Source organism: Arvicanthis niloticus, chromosome 26, assembly GCF_011762505.2.
Source record: "Arvicanthis niloticus isolate mArvNil1 chromosome 26, mArvNil1.pat.X, whole genome shotgun sequence".
NCBI lineage: Eukaryota > Metazoa > Chordata > Mammalia > Rodentia > Muridae > Arvicanthis > Arvicanthis niloticus.
Genome location: NC_133434.1, coordinates 7820900 through 7844768, shown reverse-complemented (window position 1 = coordinate 7844768; position 23869 = coordinate 7820900). Strand labels below are relative to the sequence as shown.

Here is a 23869-nt window from a genome sequence, read left to right as displayed (position 1 = left end):
TTCCCAGTTTCCCCTCCACAGATCCCCTATCCCCTCCCCCCTGCCTACATAACTTTTCAGTGGTCCATGTACTCAAAACTTCATTAGGAGTTGAAAGTTTAGGAATAAATGTTCAGAAATCCATTTAAAGAATAGCTTGGCAATTGGGGAATTAGCACTAACAATTGCTTTTTTCTCATTAGCATATTTTTAGAATAATGAAAATCCTTAGGGAATATTTATTTCCTGACATAGAGTATTTGAAGAAGTTGAACTCAGGACAGAGCTTCACAACTGCTTGGGTGATTGTGAGTCTGAAACTGAATCTGCAGAGAAACAATCTAGGTAAGTCCTGGAAGAAGACAACTTTGGATGCAGACCAGATACAAAGGTACTGTTGCCATTGAGAACTAGGCCTTGTTTTCCAATACTAACTGTAGAATTCTGGCTGCCTGCTTCTCCCAATTCCAGGAATAGTGCCATTGGCAAGTAGCAAATAAAACTTGATATTGAGAATTTGAGGAAAGTTAAAGTGAGCAAGTTTGTGTCATATACTCCCAATTATTTAAAACTATAAGGCTTAGAACAATCTCTCTTTGAACTCAAGCAGAAAGTAGCTGAATATTCACATTCATTTATTTAATTATCCCCATATTCTTAAAAGTACCATAAAAATCTGTAATCTGGCAGACATGTATTACTAAGGAGACAGAAAAATAAATCCCACTGGTCATCTATTTAGTAGTGGAGTGTATTTCCCAACGAATGAGGTTAATAACTTAAAACATCCTGAGTACGTATTACAAAGGATAAGTCTATTGCAAAATTTTGGAGAATTACACCATGTCAGCCAGCCATAGTTTTAGATGGAGTATAAAAGAAAATATATATTTACCAAATGACAGAGAAAAAGTGCTTAGTGATACTTAGTGAACATCATTCTAAAATGTAGACAATGGATAACTTCAATATAGTTTAGGAACTGTAAGTAGCCAAAAGTGTCCATCACAGAAGGGGTTGTATGCATGAAGAATTTATAGCCTATCACACTAGATGTTGATTAAGTACATCATTTGAAACACACATGCTAAAGTAGAACATTTTTGGTGTTCTTTTATTCTGATAATTATTGTGGAACATAAGACATTCTGACAGCAAAATGAATTTTTAGAGAAAAATATGAAAATCTATAGACATTGGAATAAATTGAATTAGCAAAAACATTGTCATGAAATATATAAGAACATTTGCATGAAATCTTTGAATATTGAACACATTGAGTAGCATTGATGACACTCAAAATTTTATGGTTGTGAATTTACACAAATTTTTGTTTATTATGCAGCATCACTGTGAATATTGGTACACTTCTGTATTTAGTGTAAAAGCATGAGAATGTAATAATAATTCTATTACAAAGTATATTGCTTTGTCCTGCTACTTTTCTTTTATCTGTAATGTGCTTTATCACATATTCAGATCCAAGTTATGATGCATATGTATTAAAAAGACAGATTTAGGTTGTGGGTTCTTTAAAACAGAGTACATGTCACTTTAACTTAGATTGCTGCAGTAACCGAAGGTCATTTTATTTCCTTTGTAATTCAGCAACATTTAGAGAGATATGGAGAGTAAAAGACACAGAGAGAGCAAAGAGGGAGGAAATGGGGACAGGGAAGGAAAATTTGCTTAAACTGTCTGTGAGGCATGGTATTAGAATGATTTTATTAAATGTAATGGATCCCAAGTGGAAAACTCATTTGATATTTCTAAAGTTGTACATTATTATTTTAAATATTTTCTGTGTTTTAAATCTCTACATGCTACCACATAAGACATTCCTATTCATGCAACTTGTCATAGGATTAAGGGCTCTATGTTAAATAAATTATAAGTCATGAATAAATAATTTTAAGAGTATTCCAATGGCTATATAAGCTACCAGTCTATTTACAATAAAACACAACTTCCAAATATACCAATGAAAATTGAAATAATAGCATAGGCTTAATGTAACTAAGTGTATAATTTGGACAGTTAATATAATATCAAAAGTCAGGGAGCCTAGGAATAGAATAACAAGTACTTATTTATAGTTTTGTGATGTTCTTAGCAGAGCTACAGATTAAACAGGAGTTATCTTGCAGAGATTCAATTCTCTCTTGGTGAGGCTAAGACTGCAACAGAAAATGCAATACATTTTACTTTCTTTGTGAAACAATGTTTACATTTTTGCATTGGATAATTTTATTAATGTTGTAATCATGTTATGTGACTTATAAGAATAAGAGAATGAGGACATAAGTTAATATGTACTTTTTATTAATACATATTTTACATCTGCATGAAAAATAACTACATACTTTACTCTCTTAGAAATTAATGTACTAACTGGGCAGACAAGATGCTTCCCTCAGAGAGAGGGTAAATGCATTTGCTACACAATCTTGGTGATCTTACATCTGTCTTCCAAACCTGCATTGTGGAAGGAGTAAACCTGCTGTCCAAATTTATTTTCTGTCTCTGTAATATGCAGCACAACATACCATAAACCTGTACACTCAAGCTTCATATAAAGAAACACATAAAAACTATAAATACTTTTTGTTATTTTAAAATTATTTTTAAAAAGAAAATGTAGGCATCTGCCAATGATGTGTGTGTGCATATTGTATATAAAGAGATTCAAGAGGAAAGCTTGGTATTGAGTATTATATACTTCCAGATGTGTACTGATTCCATTACTTGTAATCTTTTAAGATTCATATTTCTTAACACTGGGCTATAGTGATTGTTGCTGTATTTTGTCTTAACTGATATGACTTGATATATGACATCCACTAATTGGATTATGATAAACCTATCCATAAATCTGTTAGGCTTAATTTTTTCCATATAGGGCATTACAAAACACTACTATGGTAAGTTCTTCTCTTATTTCATTTTTCTACAAGATTTCTTGGGGCTACTTGAAAGATACAGTATATGAGGATTGCTTGTATTGTATTAGGTTGACTTCTGGATATTGGCTGCTAACTTGTTCATATTTTATGCCATTTGTATTTTATTTTTTAATTTTAGAAATTCCATTGAAATATATTTTAATGTAAGGGCACATGATAATAAAATAGAAATAAATAATACATTGTTTGACATGCAAAGACTAGCAAATATAAAGCTTTTGGTGAGGCACTTACATAAGAAAAAGCACGCTTAGAACTGTACAGCATCACAAAGAAAATGTATCATAGCTAGAGAGATAAGGTGTGACTCAATTTTGAAAAATTAAAGTAATAAAAAGACAATCACAATTTTTAGTGCCAGTTTTACTGTACATTGTGCAATAGCTATTAGAACAGCACCCACAAAGTCATTGTGCATATGAATAACTGAACAATATAGTTAAAATATAAACAACCAAAATATAAGTGCTTCAAAATAGTGTCTATTTTTGAATACTATTATCCTTAACATGCTTTGATAATACTTTTAAAATATTCAAAAAGCAACAGGTCTTTGGTATGAGAATAGTGTCAGGTATAGAAATGAAGCAGAAAATGTTTCAATAGTTCCATTATACTCATGACACCATTGTCCCAATAAGAATGTATTACATTTCAGATATTAACATAGCTTAAAGGTTATACATCTGAATAAGATTGCTGAGTGTTTCTTTGCTCCAGTAGTCTCCACAGTATCTTCCAGCATTGGGAAAGCTAGCCATTAATGATGAAATTTTCAGGACAAGCCAGATATGATAATTTCATGCTGTTTTTCAACTACAGCATGTCCTCATCAACAAGGTCATACCAATGAGTCCTGGAGTGTAACCAATAATAAGAAGAAGAGCTCATGATGTTTGCAGAAGTTGATGGAATCTCACTGGCCAGCAACTCTCATAGAATAAACCCATTTACCCAATGTGGTGGGTGTGTAAAAGGAAACAATGTCATCCAGACACAGGGGACAGTTGCACATATAAACTTACAGTAATTATGACAATATACACAATTCCTGTGCAAGCTCAACAAGACTGAAAAATGTATTTTATGGCTATTCCAATAATAATATGCTTTAGAAATATATACTATTGCATGCATGAGTGCTTTGTTACTTTACAGATGCTAAATAGAATTCATTCTACACAATAATTACAATTGAATATTTAGGTTGTTTCATACTAAAGCTTTAATAATGAATGAATAAAGCTGTTAGACCATTTTTTCACAATCTTTTTTTATGCAGAAAAATGTTGCCATTTATCCTGGATAAAACTTGAGAAACATATGACTAAAATGCACAGAAGATATGTGTTCACACTTATAATATGCTGTCAAGCAAGTTTTCAAAGTTTTAAGGTTTTACATTTAGTCCATGAACATGTGGCTTGTGGTGCATCTAGCTATTCTTTGTCCACATTTGGTATTGCCACAGCTTTTCAATGGCCATTATGATATACTTGTATGAAGATATCTCATTTTGATTTTATTAATGATCAATCTTTTAATTAATTATTTCATTTATTTGCATTCTAAATGTTATATCCCTCCTGGTTCTTCCTCCCAGAGTTCTTCAGCATATCCCCCCCCCCCACTTCTTGCCTTTGAGAGGGTGCCCCCTTCTTCCTACCACCTATGCATGCTCCTTTCCTGGGGCATCAAGTGTCTACAGGATTACGTGCATCCTCTCCACTTGAGGCCAGACAAGGCAGTCCTTTGCTACATATCTGCAGGGCATCTTGGACCAGCCTTTGTATGCTCTTTGGTTGATGGCTTAGTCTCTGGGAGGTCTTAGAGGTCCAGGTTAGTTGACACAGTTTAATCTTAATGCACATATGCTCATATACATATTTACTCTTTACATATTGGCATTGTAGGTATCTTCTTTATAATGTTTATTTTTCAATACATTTACTTTAAAACTTTGTGCTTATGGTATCACTTATACAAATATTCTTGGTATTTTGTAGAAAATCCTTTGGCAGATATATTTAAACACTGTGGGTTTGTCACCTCATTTTTATGTCCCTTAAGCTTTAAAATATTTTCATAAACTCTTTGACAGATTCATAAACATTCTTGGATCACATTCGCTCTCAGTCTCAGGTCCATGCTCCTTCCCTTCCTCTGTACCTTTGTGTTCTGTTGTTACTGTTTTTCCATCACAGCCAATTTGTCCCTTCCATATATTCATGGATATATGGTTTCCCTCTGTCACATAATCATCTTGTCTGGTACTACACTTTCAGAGAAACTGGTATGCCCTCTCTCAGCAGGTATATAGATTGTTAGGGTGAATGCTCGTTTCCATGCTGGCACTTGGTCTGCTGTGCTTTGCGTAGATCCTGTGTATGCTGCCAAAATCATAGTGACTGTTAACAACTCCTCTGCTGTACCCAGATGCACTGCTTTCCCTTTTCTGTAGTCATCAACTACTGTATCTCACATGCTTCCTAACCCTCTTCACAGTGATTCCAGAGCCATTGGAAGAGGGTTGTAGTTTTAAATTTAGATGATAGTCTCACTAAGATTTGTCTTTACTTAAGTATCTGACAACATTTTATGTACCAACAGATACACACAGTAACACAGACAAACACACACACATGCACACAGACACACACACATGCACACAGACACACACACATACATGCACACATGCACGCATATACACTTGCACTCACACATACATGCACACAGACACACACACATGCACACAGACACACACACATACATGCACACATGCATGCACATACACTTGCACTCATACATGCATGAATGCACACACACACACACACACACACACACACACACACACACGTTCTGATTAGTATCACGTTCATCATCCTCTGTCTAGTATTCCCCGTTACAATTCCTTGTCCCCACAAGTTTCTTTCCAACATTTGTTACAATTTTTGTTTTGTTTCTGAACCATTTGCTTTAACTATGTCTTTTATCTGTGTGACCTTAAGTTTAGAACTATACATTGGAGTATGAGAATTTTTTATTTTCTATAATTTTCATAAGTTTAAAGTAAATAAAAGATACAGGAATGGCTTGACTACCATACTGAGAAATGCTATCGCTAGTAGCTTCAGGCAGCTATTTACACTATAAATTGAGTAACACTATAAATTTTTATTACTTTTAATTATTTGTTTTCATGTATTTGGTGAGCACACCTGTGCCATGTTGTGTAGGTCAGAAAACAATTTGACATTATGGGATCAGAATCATCTGGCTTGGTGGCAAGCATTTACCTGCTGAAGCATGTTAAGGACCCCTTAAGTTGTCATTTAAACTTTAGCTCTTTAATCCTAGAAGTCAATTTTTTTTCAATTTTTATTTGATATTATTGAGGAACTGAACATGATCTACAACCTTCTTACATTGCTTTTCTCATAATTTTGCCAATTCTGTAGTATAAGTGTTTCCAATAAAAAGAAGTCATAGTTGTTAGAGTCCACCTATAATCTAGCATAGCCTTTCTTTCTTTCTTTCTTTCTTTCTTTCTTTCTTTCTTTCTTTCTTTCTTTCTTTCTTTCTTTCTTTTTCTTTTACTTTTTTTATTGGATATTTTCTTTGTTTACATTTCAAATGTTATCCCCCTTTCCTGCCTCCCCCTGAAAGCCCCTACCTCACCACCATTTCCCTGCTTCTATGAGGGTGTTCCCCCACCCACCCACTCCAGCCTCCCCATCCTCGAATTCCTCTACACTGGGGCATTGAGTCTTCACAGGGCCAAGGGCCTCTCCTCCCATTGATGCCCAACAAGGCCATCCTCAGCTACATATGCAGCTGGAGCCATTGAGCCCTTGTGTGTTTGGTGATTTAGTCCCTGGGAGCTCTGTGGTAGGGGCGGGGGCATGTGGTTAACTGAAAAAAAGGCCATCCAAAGACTGCCCCCGCCCCCAGGTTCCATCCAATTTACATTCAACAAACCCAGTCACTATTGCAGATGCCAAGAAGTGCATGCTGACAGTAGCCTGATACAGCTGTCTCCTGAGAGGCTTTGCCAGAGTCTGACACAGAGGCAGTTGCTTGGATGCTAGCAACTGGGGTGAGCACTGGGTTCTCAATGGGGTCCCCAATGAAGGAGTTAGAGAAAGACTGAAGGAGTTGAAGGAATTATTTCTCCTTTCTAGAGGGTCCCTCCACCCCCTTCCCCCAGAGACTGCTTATCTCTGTTCATTCTCTTGCCCCTCTGGCCTTCTCTCCTGTCTCTCCCCTATACCTGATCCCTTTCCACTTTTACATTTCAATAATTTAATTAATTTTATTAACTAAACTCAATGTAATTAGGAATTTAATTTGTGTACACAATGATTAATTGGTTCACAGTTCAATAGGATAGAGGATAATAATTACATTTCTCCTAATTAATACATATCTGTATTGCCATTGTTTTTAGTTGACAACATTTAAATGGAAAGAGAAGAACTGCATTGGGTCTGTTTCTCTAATTTTAATATGTGGAAATACAAAAAAATACAGTGTCACTGTTGCATAATGGGAGTGAGTATGGGTATTTTGTCTTTGCCTCACTATATAACTACTACTGATGACTCTCAAGAACTGAAAACCCCCTTCGCAGTAGGACCAGGTGTCCACTACCTAATATCGAAACTTCACATTTGGATATTTAAAGACTGTGTATCTCAAGAATTAGAAAAATGGAATGTCTAAAAACAAGAATCCTGGAAATCTCTTAGAACAATATGATTCTGAATAAATTATTTACTGGGTTTTTTTGGGGGCGGGGGAGGCTTACTTCCTCAACACAGGCTTATATGTTTTTTTATACTAATAACCACTTTACATCCAAAATTAGAAGCATTGCTTTGAAATCACAAAGTTTTTGAAAACTGCAATCCAGTGACAGTGTTTTCTATGAAATTCATTCTTAATTTTTAAGTATATGTTTAAAAATAATAGTAATAGAAATTTTATTTGTTAAAGAAGATACAGTTAAGGCAATTATATACAGGGCAAAGGAGTTCTAAGGCAGATAATTTATATAGGGAATTTGCATGCATGGGAAAGAATAAAAAAGTCACTCTAACAGTTTTACTATACTTTTACTCCTTCAGATTCAGAATGGAGGTCATGACAGCAAGAAACTATTGCGCAGTGACTGAATTCTTCTTGGCTGGGCTCTCAGAGAACCCAGAACTCCAGCTGCCCCTCTTCCTCCTCTTCGTGGGAATCTATCTGATCACTGTGGCAGGGAACCTGGGCATGATCACACTGATTGGGCTCAGTTCCCACCTGCACACACCCATGTACTTTTTCCTCAGCAGTCTGTCCTTCATTGACTTCTGTCAGTCCACAATTGTTATTCCTAAAATGCTCTTGAGTTTTCTGACAGAGAAGAACATCATCTCCTACCCCGGATGCATGGCTCAGCTCTACTTCTTCATCACTTTTGGCATTGCAGAGTGCCACACATTAGCTGTAATGGCATATGATCGCTATGTTGCCATCTGTAACCCCTTGCTTTACAATACAACTATGTCCTCTCAGATTTTTACTTCCCTGATTTCAGGGGTATATATATTTGCTGTGCTCTGTGCATCTGTAAACACAGGCTTCATGATTAAGATTAAGTTCTGCAAATTAAATGTGATCAACCACTATTTCTGTGATTTTCTTCCCCTCTTGAAGCTTGCATGCTCTAATACCTATATCAATGAAATGTTGATTCTATCTTTTGGTACAGTGAACATCTTTGTCCCAATGCTGACCATTATTACTTCCTACATCTTCATCATTGACAGCATCCTCCACATTCGCTCCAGGGAGGGTAGGTCCAAAGCCTTCAGCACCTGCAGTTCCCACATCTCTGCTGTCGCTATCTTCTATGGTTCTGCTGCATTCACGTACTTACAGCCATCATCAGTGAGTTCAATGGACCAAGGGAAAGTGTCCTCTGTGTTTTACACTACGGTTGTACCCATGCTGAACCCTGTGATCTACAGCCTGAGGAATAAGGATGTCAGTGTTGCAATGAAGAAAATACTTGAAAGAAAAAAACTCATGTGAACAGAAGTCACATGTAGAACATTTCTTAGAGGAAAGTTATCTAGAGTACATCAATTGACTTGATTCTATTTATTTTTACCTTAGCTGTCATTATTATTACTTATTTGCTAAGACTTTTTGATAATTTTTACTATTACAAATTTCAACTTTAAATTTTAAGTTCCTAATATGTCATATGTTTCTAAGTATCAACAATGTAAACAAGTAGTAAGGAAACATGGATGCTTACGCCCATAGTTGATAGCCCCATCATGGTATATAATTTTTCTTAACATTTGTAAACATTAATTTAAATTGATAAATACCATTCTTAATTACAACAAAATGATATTATTTTATTCATTCTGAATTCATTTTTGAAAATTTTATATGTAAGTGCTGTAATTACATCATTTTTCTTATCTCACTTCAGCCACTCTCATAAACTCCCTGCTCTCTCTCAAATCAATGGACTGTTTTCCTTTCATTCATAAATACCCATAGGAAGACTGACTCTCTTCTCAAGGATCATTAATGTCCCTATTTACCCATCTAGGAATGGGGTCCCTGAGATTTCCCCCAACTACATTGGTATGTTACATGGTATTTTGTTTTCTCTTTTCTTTCTTTTTTTAAACTCATTTTGAGGAGACTATATTTTTGAGATATTAAGTTTCACTTTTCTGCTATGCATTGGAGACACATTATTTCCACAGACTTCATTGTATTCTGGTTATTAGAATATTTAGTTTCCTTTCGAAATGTTTACTCTCATTTAAGCAGGAAGGTAGTGTTGTAGATGGATGAGTTGCGGCTCTCCTCCCCGCAGTTATTTCATCTATTTAGACTAGTTATGAAGTTCTGTAATTGTCTTCATATGATGTAAGAAGAGTTACAATTATCTGTGGATGACCCAATAAGAACTATGTATGCAGTTAGAAATTATACTAGTTTGTGTAGATGACACTATTAGGTTCTCCTCTAGCTTCATTAATCTCACCAGAAACTCATAGTTGACTCTGGGTAGTTGACTGGAAACGCAGGAGGTTCTTCCAGGTGGGAAGCTAGGCATGGTGGCTGTGGCTACAGAGGTTCAATAAAGGCCTTCTCCACCACCACGAGGCCCCAATGACACAAGAATGTCCATGGGTTTCCAAAACAGCTTTATTGGCATGACAGATGATGGTTGAATCTGGATGTGCACCCCTGTGAAACTCAGGGCAGACCTGAGTTAAATAGGGAGGGAGAGAGAGGGGAGGGGCTGGGGAAGAATGTTTAATTGGCTCCACCCTCTGGCCTTTAGGCATCTCATTAGTATGTAAGTCTCTCTAGGGCCTGAGGCCTGTAGTCATGCCCTCTACCTGTGCTCTTTGGGTGGGGCTGCATTCCCTTAATGTGACTGAACACTGCAGGTTAATGGAGTTCCACAACATGTGTTAGGAGCCTGGATCTAGGAGAGGTAGAATAGATGCCTGTCCCTTATAGGCAATGGACACCTGTTGGGTCTCCTGGCTTTCCAAAAGCCAACCAAAACCAAGACCCATTTCATGGCCCTACAGTTGACTATGTTTATAAAACCAGGTAATGAATTCCCCCTATTGTGTTGGCCTTTAGAACGATTTGATAGCTTTTTTTTTTTTCCTGTCATGATGTAACTTGCACTATTGTATCTTTAGCTATTAGTTGGTTTGCTGGTTATTATTGAGTTTTATGAATGTTGCAACTGGATATAATAATTATTTTACACCCTTGTCAACTTGGATTTCACTATTCCTTCTTAAGAAATTTAGTTCCTGGAAAGAAGACTTCTATATCAAATCCAGTTTGATTCATATGAGTTCTGTGTCAAAATCATCTAATATCTTTAGTTGCTTTCAGTTTCTGAGAAGCTACTAAGGACAATAACAATAGCATATACATGTTGGGACATGTGTGTTTGTGTGTGTTCAAGTAAACATGGAATTATATGTTTTCTGATGGATTTTTCAAACGTCATTATTGATATTTATCTCTCTGTCCTCTTCCTTACTCCTCCTTCTACACTGATATTCCAACCCTGTTCTCAAAAGACCCCCAAATATTTTTCCCTCTCCATACCACCTGCACCATGCTGTCCTGATATCTGCAGAAGATGTCTACCACCACCATCTACTTTTTAGTATCTGGTTTATGTAGTAAGGAGACCATGTGTTGTTTGTCTTTCTGTCTCTGTGTTACCTTAATCAGTATTTAGTAGTTCACTTATTTACATGAAAATTTTAAAATCAGAATTTTCTTTACAGCTAAATGACAAAATTGACCAGTTACTAATAGAAAATGTATTAGAAGCCTAAAATTTTCATGAAAAAAATATAACATTAATGGGAATACAATATATATACACAAAAACACACACATATATATGTACAAAATTAATTTGTCTTGATAAAAATAAATATAAAAATTGTAAAACAAGAACCTAATATATTAAAAACAGGATTTGCAGAACAATTGAAGATACTGCACATTAAATAAACTATTATTTGCTAATTTTCAAATATTTCACTATAATCTACATCCTATTATATAAATGGATTTCTGAACTTTTCCAAATTTTTCATATCTCACCTGTTATAATTCACACAAAGTAAGCACACTAGTGAAACAATTTGTGAATGCATATCTGTTCTCTACAACTCTTTTTTATGAAAATTATCTTCAAAGAAATTTTAAATATCTATAGAACATTAAAGTGTTGTGTTGTGTTGAATGGTATAAAATTTTAATTATATTTTATTTGGTATCTATTAATTTGAGTATTTATTATCTTTAATGCATTCAAGGAAAAATAATTAGTTATTTAAAGCATATTAAATTAGTTAGAATAGAAGATACATTAGTCTTATAAACTATTTTGAAAGTTTAATAATTTAGATTATTCTGGTTTTGACCTATTTAGTCCTGAAATAATGCAACTCCTCCTATTGTCACAATAGTGCCCCTATCTCTTTCATTTAGATCTTTCTTTTGTTTCCCTGGTTTCTTAAATGTGGAAGAAAGCAAGGCAGTTTATGTTCTTTGGGAAAAGGTTAATAATATTCTCGTGAATAGGTTTGTTATTTAAATAATGTTAAACTCATAATAAATATCATATAACTGATCAGGAAACTTATTGTTCCTGTAAAACCTGGTAACCTCACTCTGGGCTTTGTTGTATCAGCCAGAGGCTCCTAAGAAATGTAAAGATTTTCACATTCATACACATATGCTGGATCATAATAAACATTTTAACACAGTTCTTCAGTGATCCATATTCACTAAATCATTATTACGAATTGAAAGTTTAGAAATTACAGAGAATTAATTTTAGGATAACTTGGCAATTGGGGAACTAGCAGTGATAATTGCTTACTTTTCTCATTCAAACATTTCTAGAATAATGAATGTCCTTAGGGAATATTTATTTTGCAACATACAGTACCTGAAGAAGTTAAACTCAGGATAGAGCTTCATAACTGCTCAGTTAAAAGTGGGTATGAAATTAAAACTGCAGAGCACAGACTAGGTAAGTTTCAGAAGAGGGTGACTTGAGATGCATACCAGGTACTGTCGTCATTGAGGACTAGGTCTTGTCTTTAAATACTAATTGTAGAATGCTTGGTGCCTGCCTACTTCTATTTTAGGATGAATGCCATAGGTAAGGAGCAAAGGAAATTTGATATTAAATATTTTGGGAGTTGTAAGGTAGTGTGTATTTCTCACATACTCACAATTGTTATTTAGGACTATAAGGACTGGAGCAATCACTGAAAGAAGTCAAGTAAAAGAGGCCAAATACTACCATTCATTCATGTAATTGTTCCCTTATTCTGAAAAGTACAATAAAAATGTATTCAATGTGCCAGACATGTATTACGGATGGGAATGGCAAATAAGTCCAAAAGGTCATCTGGATAGTAGTATAGTTTATTTCCCATTGAATTCAAATTCAAAAGAGGGAACCTAGTTGCCCAACATGGTGGATGACTGTAAGAGAACAATGTCATCCAGGCACAGATGACCACTGCACATACGGACTCACAGTGACTGTGACAATATACATAATTCCTGTGCACAGATGACCACTGCACATATGGACCCACAGTGACTGTGACAATATACACAATTCCTGTGCACAGATGACCGCTACACATATGAACTCACAGTGATTGTGACAATATACATAATTCCTGTGCAAGCTCAACCTGATTTAAAAACTGTACTTCATGGCTATACAAATAATACCATGCTTTTGAATTATATGGTAATGACTGCCTGAGTTATTTGTTCCCCAATAAACGTTAACTAGAATTCTATTGTATACAAAACGTACAACAGAATATTTGGGTTTTTTCTTACCAAACCTTTTAACAATGAAAGAATAAAGCTGCCAGAACATTTTTCACAATTTTTTTATGCAGAAAATTGTTCCCATTTATCCTGGATATAAACTAAGAAACAATAATTGAAGTGCATAGAAGATGTGTCCTCACACTTACAATATGTTGTAAGCCAGTTTTACAAAGTTTCAAGGTTTTACATTTTACTCCACTAACACATGTTGTGTGATGTGTCTAGATACTTCTCATCTGGGTTAGGTATTGATAAAATTTTTCAATGTCTCTTTTAATATCCTTGTATGATAATATTACATTTTGATTGCATTTGTGTTTAAATATAATGAGCATATTCTTGTATACAAATTTACTCTTCACTGACTGACTTTGTACATATCTTATTTATAAGGTTTATTTTTCAATAGTATATTTATTTTACTTTAAACATAGTTGTTCTTACAGTATTCCATATTACAAATATTTTAGGTATTTCACATTAAATGTTTTGTAGATATATTTAATCACTGTGGGTCTGTCACCTCATTTTTATCTTTTTAAGCTTTAAAATATATAATTAACTCTTACATTTTCACAGGCAGGCTTTGATCATATTCACTATCCATTCTCCAAGTCTTCTGAGGCCCATGCTTCTTCCCTGTTCATCCCATGCAGGTTTGTGTTATCTTGTTACTGATTTCCCACCATGGCCAATTTGTTCTGTTCATATTTTAGGGGTTACATGATTTCCCTCTGTTGCATAGTGACTTTGTCTGGCTGCAAATGAGAGAAAACTAGAATGTTATTTCGGCAATTATCAACTGCCAATATCTCCTCAGATGGTATGAACTCTGTGTATAACTTCCCTTTCCATGGGAGCATTTGGTCTACGTGGGCTTACATAGGTCCTGTGCATGCTGGAGCAATCACGGTGACTCTGCTCCATTGGGCCCAGATACATTGCATTCCTGTAGTCATCCACCACCTCTGGATCTCCCAGGCTTCCTAATTCCCTTCAGTAATTCCTGACCCATTGGAAGAGGGCTGCTGTTTTAAATTTAGATGGTATGCTCAGTAATTTTTATTTTTATTAAAGTTTTTGAAATTTTTATTCAAACACACACCAAAACACACACACACACACACACACACACACACACACACACACACACACACACTGATTAGTATGTCCTTCATCTTCTGTCCAGTCTTCTTTATACAATCCATCCTACCTACAAGTGTCTTTTCCACACTGATGAAGTTTTGCTTTGTTTTCTGACCAATTTACTTTTACTGTCATCTGTGTGACTATAAGTTTAGAAGTATGCAGTGGTATATAGTTCTCTTATTAGTAAGAACAAAACTGAAAAGCAATGTCTGCTTCATTTTAGAACTATTAGTAGCCCATATCTTAATGGGGAGTGGAAGTGTCAGGTCCATCTCCTCACAAAGTCATGATGTATTATTTACGGGCTCAGTCTAATGTGCACCATTGAAGCAGAAACTGCTGCTTTGAAATCAGGAATGCACTGGCTGGGTTGTTGTAATAACCAAATACATCACAGATTGCTGCATTATTTTATGTTTCTTACAATCTTTCTGGCTGCTCTCATAGTATGATCAAAATTATTGTATGTTTTGACATTTATGTGTTTATTTCTAAGGAAACTGAAGTTGAATTCTTCTAAAGCTGCAACTAATTTCATCTGTGTTGTTTGCAAGACCTTCTGTCTTACTCTGTGTACTTCAATCTGTGAGCTTTCTTGAGATTTATGTTGTTATCTATACAAGAAGTAAGTGGTTAAAAAACATTTCAACTTTTCATTTTTGTTTTTATTTAATTATTTTATTTATTTATAATCCAAATGTTTCCATATTCTTAGACCTCCTCACCGAATTCTTTACCTATATTCTATCTTCTTTGCTTCTCAGAAGCTGTTCCCAACTCACCATCCCACCCCTACCGATGCAACCACACACACCTAACCCCTGTCATAATTCCCCTTCCCTGGGGCATCAAATTTCTATAGGATTAGGTTCATTCTTTCCCACTTATGTCAGACAAAGTAGCCATCTGTGTCAGGGGCCATGGACTAGCCATGACACTTTTGTTCTTCCCATGGTCTTGCAATACCCTTCTGCTCTTTCATTCCTTCCCCTAAGTCTTCCATAGGAGTTACTGCTCGGTCCAATGATTAGCTGCAAATATCTGATTTTGTGTCTGTTAGTTTCTGTTAGAGCTTCTCAGAGGACAGTCACACTAAGCTCCTATTTGCAACCACAACGTGACATCAGTAATAGTGTCAGGTGCCTGCATATGGGATGGAACCCAAATTAGGCCAGTCACTGGATTGCCTGTACTTCAGTCTCTGCTTCATTATTGTGCCTGCAATTCCTTCAAACAGGAACAATACTGGGTCAAAAATTTTCAAGATGGTTGACTGGCCCCATTCTTCAGCAGGGGTTCGTGTGTATCTACTGGCATCGCTTCAGATTCTATCTCCCCATGGTTGGGCAGTTAGGCTATCTCCATCCACATTGGATCTTGAGAGCCTTTTAATCCAAAGTCTCTTGGATTTTCTAGTGCTTCTCACCACCCCCAACCTCAACTATTGCTTATTTCCATTCATTCTCTTGGCTGCTGGGCTTCTATTCTGTCTCTCCAATTCATGACTCTGCCTTGCTTATCCCCTCTCCCACACGAGTCCCTTCCTTCTTCGGCCTCCTGTGATTATTTTGTTCCTGCTTTTAACTGAGATTGAATTATCCACACTTGATATTTCATTCTTGTTAAACTTCAAATGGTCTGTTAGTTGTATCTTGGTGTGCTGTACTTTTTGGCTGATATCCACTTATCAATGAGTATATACCATGCATGTCCTTTTGGGTTTGGTTACCTTGCTCGGGATGGTATTTTCTAGTTCCATTTATTTGCCTGCAAAATTCATGATGTCCTTGCTTTTAATAGCTGTGAAGTATCCCGCTGTGAAAATGAACCACATTTTCTGCATCCACTCTTCAGTTGAGAGGTATCTGGGCTGTTTTCAGCTTCTGACTATTACAAATAAGGCCACTATAAATATAAGTAGAGCATGTGTCCATGTGGTAGAGTGAAACATCTTTTGGGTATATTCTCAGGAACAGTATAGCTTGTTCTTCAGATAAAACTATTTCCAGTTTTTCAGAGGAACAGCCATACTGATTTCCAGAAAGGCTGCACCAGTTTACAATTCCATCAACAATGGAGGAGAGCTCCTCTTTCTCCGCATCCTTGCCAATGTGTGCTGTTACCTGAGTTTCTGATCTTATCCATTCTGATTGGTGCACATTGGAATCTCAGGGCAATTTTCATTTGCCTTCCCTTGATGAGTAAGGATGCTGAACTTTAAGTGCTTCTCAGCCATTTAAGATTCCTTTGCTGAAAATTCTACGTTTAGCTCTGTACCTCGATTTTCATTGGTTTATTTGGTGTTTTGGAGTCTGCCATCTTGAGTATGATGAATATTTTAGCTCTCTATCAAATATAGGGTTAGTGAAGATCTTTTACAAATCTGTAGTTTGAGATTTTGTCCTGTTGACAGTGTCCTTTTCGTTACAGAAGAATTTTAGTTCCATGAGGTCCCATTTATCAATTGTTGATCTTAGAGCTTAAGTCATTGGTGTTGTGTTCGGGAAATTTTCCCCTGTGCCAATGCAATCTAGACTATGTGCCACCTTCTCTTATATTAGACTCAGTGTATCTTGCTTTATTTTGAGATCCTTGATCTATTTGGATGTCACCTTTGTACCAGATGATAGATATGGAACAATTTGCATTTTTCTACATGTAGAACACCAGTTCGGCCAGAACCATTTATTGAAGGTTATTTTTTTTTCCACTGTATGGTTTTGGCTTCTTTGTCAAGTAAGTGTCTGTGGGTCCCTCATTCTGGAGGGCATCCCACGACTATCTCCCGGCTGGGGACAAGTTGAGAGCAGGAAGGGTTTGCTACTGTCTCTGCTGCTGGCTTCACCTGTGTCTCCACTCTCCGTTGGTTTCTGGTCTGGCCTGGTGTCAGAGGTCCAGGCCAAAGGGCACAGAGTGCAAGCAGGGAGGGGAGATTGCCTGTCCCCACTGCTGCCTCTGCTCTCTCACTGTTGTCGCTGCCTGGTCACTCCCAGGTGCTGCACCTGTCTCTCTGAGCTGAGCCAGCCCAGGCTTGGGCTGGGTGGATAAGGAGACGGCTAGCTGGCAAGGAGGCAGCTTGGTGTCCCAGGCAGGTTCTGGGAGAGCAGATTTCTCCCCAAGTGTTACAGCTCTTGTGACAGAAACTCTCAGACACCAGGATGATTCCTGAGTACTTTATTTCCCCTAAATAGAGCCCTTATATAGTTTCAGGGTGGGTTAGGGTCTGGCAGCAGATAATGCCTATTTGAGTTGGTCTGAGAGCTTGGAGATACCTCATCTGCATGTGGAAGAGCCTGAGGCACTGTTCCTTGTGACTGAAGGCCATAGACTTCTCTATGGAAGGAGCTGTAGAGGGATAAAGCTGAATGAAAAGAACCAGGGCCCGGGAGCAGAGCCGAACATGTGCGGGGTTCGAGGCTTATGCTTGACCAAGCACCCAGCTGCTTCTCACTGCCCACCACCCCACAAGTGTCCATTGATGAGTGGGTTTATTTCGGTATCTTCAATACCATTCCATTGATTGACCTGTCTGACTTTGTACCAATACTATGTAGTTTTCTCACTGTTGCTCTATATGTAGTACAGCTTAAGACTGAAGTATAGTAATGTCCTCAAATGGTTTTTTTTTTGTTATTGAGAATTGTTCTTGCTATCCTGGGTTTTCGTTTTTGTTTGTTCCTTTGTTTGTTTGTTTGTTGTTTTTCCATATGAAGTTGAGAATTGCTCTTTCCATGTCTCCGAAGAATTGTGTTGGCATTTTAATGGGGATTTCATTGAATCTTTCGATTGCTTTTGGTAAGAAAGCAATTTTTACTAGGCTCATCCTACCATTTCATGAGCATCAGACATTTTACCATCTTCTTATGTCTTTGATTTCTTTCTTCAGGGATTTTAAGTTCTTTACATACAGACCTTTCACTTGTGTGGTTAGAGATACACCAAGACATTTTATATTATTTGTGGCTATTGTGAAGGGTGTTGTTTCTCTAATTTCTTTCTCAGCCTGTTTATCATTTGAATAAAGAAACAATCAAATGATTTGTTTGAAGCAATTTGATATTCAGCCACATTGCTGAAGTTGTTTCTCAGCTGTAGGCATTCTCTGGTAGAATTTTTGGTGTCCCTTATTTATACTATTAATATCATCTGCAACTAATAATACATTCATTTCTTCCATCTTAAATTGTATCCCTTTTTATCTTCTTTGTTGTCTAGTAGCCTTAGATAGAACTTTGATTACTATATTGAATCGATAGGAAGAGAGTGGGGCAGCCTATTCTTGTCCCTGATGTTGAGGGGATTGTTTCTGGATTCTCTCCATTTAATTTGATGTTGGCTGTTGGTTTGCTATATATTGTTTTTATTATGTTTAAGTGTGTGTCATGAATTCCTAATCTCAATTTTTTTTAGCATGAAGGGGAGATGTAATTTTTCAAAGGCATTTACAAAATATTATAGGTGATGATGTGATTTTTTTCTTTGAGTTTGTTTATTTGGTGGATTATGTTGATGGATTTTTCACACATTGAACCATTTCTGCATTCCTGGGATTAAGCTTACTTACCATGGTGAATGATGGTGTTGATGTATTCTTGTATTCAGTTTTCAATAATTTTATTGAGCATATCTGCATTCATATTCATAAGCATATTTTGTCTGATGTTCTTTCTGTGTTGTGTCTTTGTGTGGTTTAAGTGTCAGTTAATTACGTAGATTTTCTTGTGTTTCAATTTGTGAAATAGTTTGAGGAGTCTTGGTATTAACTCTTTTTTTAACGTCTGGTAGAATTTTGAACTAAAACCTTCTGGCACTGGCCTTTTTGTGGTTACTTTTATTTCCTTAGTGGTCACAGGAGTGTTTAGATGGTTTACCTGATTGGATTTAACTTTGGTGAGTAGTATCTTTCTAGAAAATCCTCGATTTCATTTAGATTTTCCAGTGTTGTTGAGCACAGGCTTTTGTAGTAAGATCAGATAATTTTTTTGAATTTCCACATATTCTGTTGTTATATCTCTCCTTTCACTCCTGATTTTGTTAATTTTGATACTGTCTCTGTGATCTTTTTTAATTTGTCGGGGGGGGGGTTAATCTATCTAGTTCATTTTCTCAAAAAAAAAAAGCACAGCTTTTAATTTTCTTGATTTTTTGTATAGTTTTCTTTGTTTCTAATGGGTTGTTTTTAGACATGAGTTTGATTATTTCTTCCCTTCTACTATTCTTGGGTGTGTTTTTCTTCTTTTTCTTCTAGACATTTCAGATATGTAATTATGATGCTAGTGTAGGACCTCTCAAATATCATTATGAAGCACTTAGTGCTATGAATTTTCCTCTTAGTACTGATTTCACTGCGTCCCATAAGTTTGGGTATGTTCTGCCTTAATTTTCGTTGAATTCTAAAAAGTCTTTAATTTTTGTTCTTTATTTCTTCCCTGATCAATTAATTAATCATCGAATAGAGAGTTTTTCAGTTTCCATGATTATGTGGGCTTTTTCTTGGTTTTGTGGTAATTGAAGTCCATTCTTTTCTGTGGTGATCTGATAGAATGCAGGGGAGTATTTTAGTCTTCTTTTATATATTTAGACTTGTTTTATGGTTGATTCAATTTTGGAGAAGGTCCCATGATGTGCTTAGAAGTTTTGTTTTAGAGTAAAATGTCCTGAAAATATGTGATAAATCTATTTGGTTTATAACTTCTGTTAGTTTCACTCTGTCTCTGTTTAATTTCTATTTCAATAATCTGTCTGTTTTTGAGATTGGGGTGTTTTTTAACTCCCACTATTTTTGTGTGAGGTTCAGTGTGTGTTTTGAGCTTTAATAAAGTTTCTTTTATGAACATGGGTACCCTTGCATTTGGGGAATAGATGTTCATAAGATTTCATCTTGGTGGGTTTTTTTCTATGATGGGTATGAAGCATCTTGCCCCAATATGATATCCAGTCACATTGCTGAAGTTGTTTCTCAGCTGTAGGCATTCTCTGGTATACACAATCAATAATTGTTTAAAGTTTAAAAAGATAGAAGACAGTAATTATATTTTCCCTAGTTAATGTGTTTCTGCCTGACAAGAATTTTTAGTTCACAACATATAAATGGAAACATAAGAACTGAGTTGAGTCTCTTTCTCTAATATTAATATGCAGAAATACCCACTTTTCCCCTTGGGAGACTGTCATTATGAACATAGAATGCAAAAATGATACTGCAGATTTTTGAGTGATAAGATGCCAATAATACTTCTTTACACTGTAAAAATTAAAAATACATTGTATTAGCTATCAGTTTTTCTGGTATGTAATGGGAGTGGATATGGGCACATTGTCTTAGTGAGTTTATTAGGTAACCAATAATGACAGATACTTTTTCAAGAATTGGTTCCCAAACCTTAATCCTCTGTTAGTGGCACCATGTGTTTACTACTTAATCCTAGTAGCACCAAGTTTCAAATATTTAATGCAATGGCTGTTCCAGAGGTGAATTAATTTTCACTTTTGAGTATTCAAAGATTTTAGGTTTCTTAAGCATTAGAAAAATAGTAATGTCTAAAAGTAGAGATGTGGAAATCCCATTTGAAATTAGATTTTAGATAATAATTCACTGTTTTGGGGGAAATCTTACTTCCTTGACACAGTGGAACATTTTCCCATACAAATACCCACTCAACATCTAAAATTTGTGGTATAGTTTTGAACTCTTGAAAATTCTTTTTGTTGTTTTTTGTTTGTTTGTTTGTTTGTCTGTTTGTTTGTTTGTTTTTTCGAGACAGGGTTTCTCTGTATAGCCCTGGCTGTCCTGGAACTCACTCTGTAGACCAGGCTGGCCTCGAACTCAGAAATCTCCCTGACTCTGCCTCCCAAGTGCTGGGATTAAAGGCGTGCGCCACCACCGCTCGGCCAACTCTTGAAAATTCTAAAGCTGTAATTCAGTGATAGTATTTTAAATGCATTCTTAATTTTATGTATATGTTTAAAATTATAATAAAATTATATATATATATAATCTTAAGGTAATTATATTAAGGGCAAACATATACTAATACAGAAAAATTTATATGGGATCTTGTGTAAATGTAAAAGAAAAATAAAATCTTACTGTTTAATTGGCTTACACATCATTTTCTCCTTAGATCTGAATAGAGGACATGGCAGCAGGAAACTACTGCACAGTGACTGAGTTCTTCTTGGCTGGGCTCTCAGAGAAGCCAGAACTCCAGCTGCCCCTCTTCCTCTTCTTCACAGGAATCTATCTGATCACTGTGGCAGGGAACCTGGGCATGAACACATTGATTGGGCTCAGTTCCCACCTGCACACACCCATGTACTTTTTCCTCAGTAGTCTGTCCTTCATTGACTTCTGTCAGTCAACAATTATTACTCCTAAAATGCTGGTGAGTTTTGTGACAGAGAAGAACCTCATCTCCTACCCTGGATGCATGACTCAGGTCTATTTCTTCACTACTTTTGGCATTGCAGAGTGCTACACTTTAGCTGTAATGGCATATGACCGCTATGTTGCCATTTGTAACCCCTTGCTTTACAATGTAACTATGTCCTATCAAATGTACTATTCTCTTATTTCAGGGACATATATATTTGCTGTGTTCTGTGCATCCTTAAACACTGGATTCATGTTTAGGATTCAGTTCTGCAAATTAGATGTGATTAACCACTATTTCTGTGATCTTCTTCCCCTCTTGCAACTTGCATCCTCTGATACCTATATCAATGAAATATTGATTCTACTTTTTGGTACACTGAACGTCTTTGTCCCAGTGTTGACAATTATTACTTCCTACATCTTCATTATTGCCACCATCCTCTACATTCACTCCAGAGAGGGCAAGTTTAAAGCTTTTAGTACTTGCAGTTCTCACATATGTGCTGTTTGTATCTTCTATGGTTCAGGTGCATTCACATACTTACAGGCAATATCATTGTATTCTATGGACCAAGTGAAATTGTCTTCTGTGTTTTATACTACAATTGTACCCATGCTGAACGCCTTGATCTACAGCCTGAGGAATAAGGATGTCAGTGTTGCACTGAAGAAAATACTTGAAAGAAAATAATTCATGTAAGCCAAACTTGTGTGAAGATTATTTATTACAGCAGCAAAATTAGAAATACATAGAAATATTTATTTGACTCCACCTGTCATTATTATTACATATTGGAATGGATTCTTTAATAATTTTTACTATTACAAATTACAACTAAATTTTAAGCACCTAGTACGTTATATGTTTATCAGAATCAAAAATGTATACTAATAGTATGGATGACACAAATTCTTATGCCAATAGATGATATCCCATCATGTTATGTACGCTTGTCTTTGTATTTGATAAACATTACTTTAGAAATATAAACATCTTTCTTAAGTATAGAAATGATACCTTTTAAATTTTTACTTTATCTCTTTTACTGTCTGGATTTCATCCTCCTCCAGGTCTACCCAACTGACTCTTCCACATCCCATACCTCCTCCCCACACCCCATCTGTATAATAATAATAACCCTGTCTCCCACTCCCCATCCCACCAGACTTCCCCACTACCTTCCTCCAGTCTCTTGAGGCTTAGGTGCATCTTCTCTGCCTGAACCCAAACTCGGAAGTCCCCTGCTGTGTTGGGGCCTAATATCAGCTGATGTATTCTGACTGGTTAATAGTTCGGTGTATGAGAGATCTCAGGGGTCCAGATTAGTTGAGATTGCTTATTGTCGTACAGGGTGGCCCTCCTCCTCAGCTAATTACAGCTTTTCCCTACTTCAACCACAGGGGTCAGCAGCTTATCTTCATTAGTTCGGTTAAATATCTGCATCTGAATATTTCAGGTGCTTGTTGTGTCTTTCAGAGGGCAGTCATGATAAGTTACTTTGTGTGAGCACCTCATAGTAATAAGGTCCAGCCTTGGAGCATCCCCTTGTGCCTGATCCCAATTTGGTCTTGTCACTGGGCCTCCTTTCCTCCAGGCTCTTATCCATTTTTATCCCTGCAGTTCTATCAGACAGGAACAATTATGGGTCAGAATTTTTGACTGTGGAATGGCAACCACATTCCTCATTTGATGTCTTGACTTTCTGCTGGAGGTGGGCTCTACAAGTTCCCTCTCTCCACTGTAGGGCATTTCATCTAAAGTTTTTTCCTTTAAGTCCTAAGAGTCTCCCACAACCCAGGAGGTCTCTGGCACATTCTGGATGGTCCCTCTACCTCCTACCTCATGACATTGCCTGTTTCCATTCTTTCTGCTGGCCCTCAAGGTTTCAATTCTGTTTTCTCCCACACACACCTGATCATGTTCATCTGTTCTCCCCACTGTCTCCTTTCTCACCCTGGTCCCTTTCTTCCTCCC

The 23869-nt window shown here is 36.3% G+C and overlaps 2 protein-coding genes across 2 annotated transcripts; both read left to right on the top strand.

Annotated features, from left to right (window-relative positions):
• The first annotated feature begins 266 nt into the window (after positions 1-266).
• On the top strand, positions 267-10288 carry LOC143438831 (olfactory receptor 8G18-like). The gene is made up of 2 exons (XM_076924515.1): positions 267-370; positions 8069-10288. Exon 2 carries the CDS (start codon positions 8076-8078, stop codon positions 9018-9020), a length of 945 nt encoding a protein of 314 aa, XP_076780630.1. The 5' UTR covers positions 267-370; positions 8069-8075; the 3' UTR covers positions 9021-10288.
• A 3656-nt stretch (positions 10289-13944) lies between these two features.
• Positions 13945-22654, top strand: LOC143438830 (olfactory receptor 8G18-like). Its single transcript, XM_076924514.1, has 2 exons — positions 13945-14026; positions 21644-22654. Exon 2 carries the CDS (start codon positions 21659-21661, stop codon positions 22583-22585), a length of 927 nt encoding a protein of 308 aa, XP_076780629.1. The 5' UTR covers positions 13945-14026; positions 21644-21658; the 3' UTR covers positions 22586-22654.
• Positions 22655-23869: the final 1215 nt, after the last annotated feature.

Coding starts and splice junctions, on each gene's coding strand:
- LOC143438831 (XM_076924515.1), top strand. CDS start 8,076: ATGGAGGTCATGACAGCAAGAAACTATTGCGCAGTGACTGAATTCTTC.
- LOC143438830 (XM_076924514.1), top strand. CDS start 21,659: ATGGCAGCAGGAAACTACTGCACAGTGACTGAGTTCTTCTTGGCTGGG.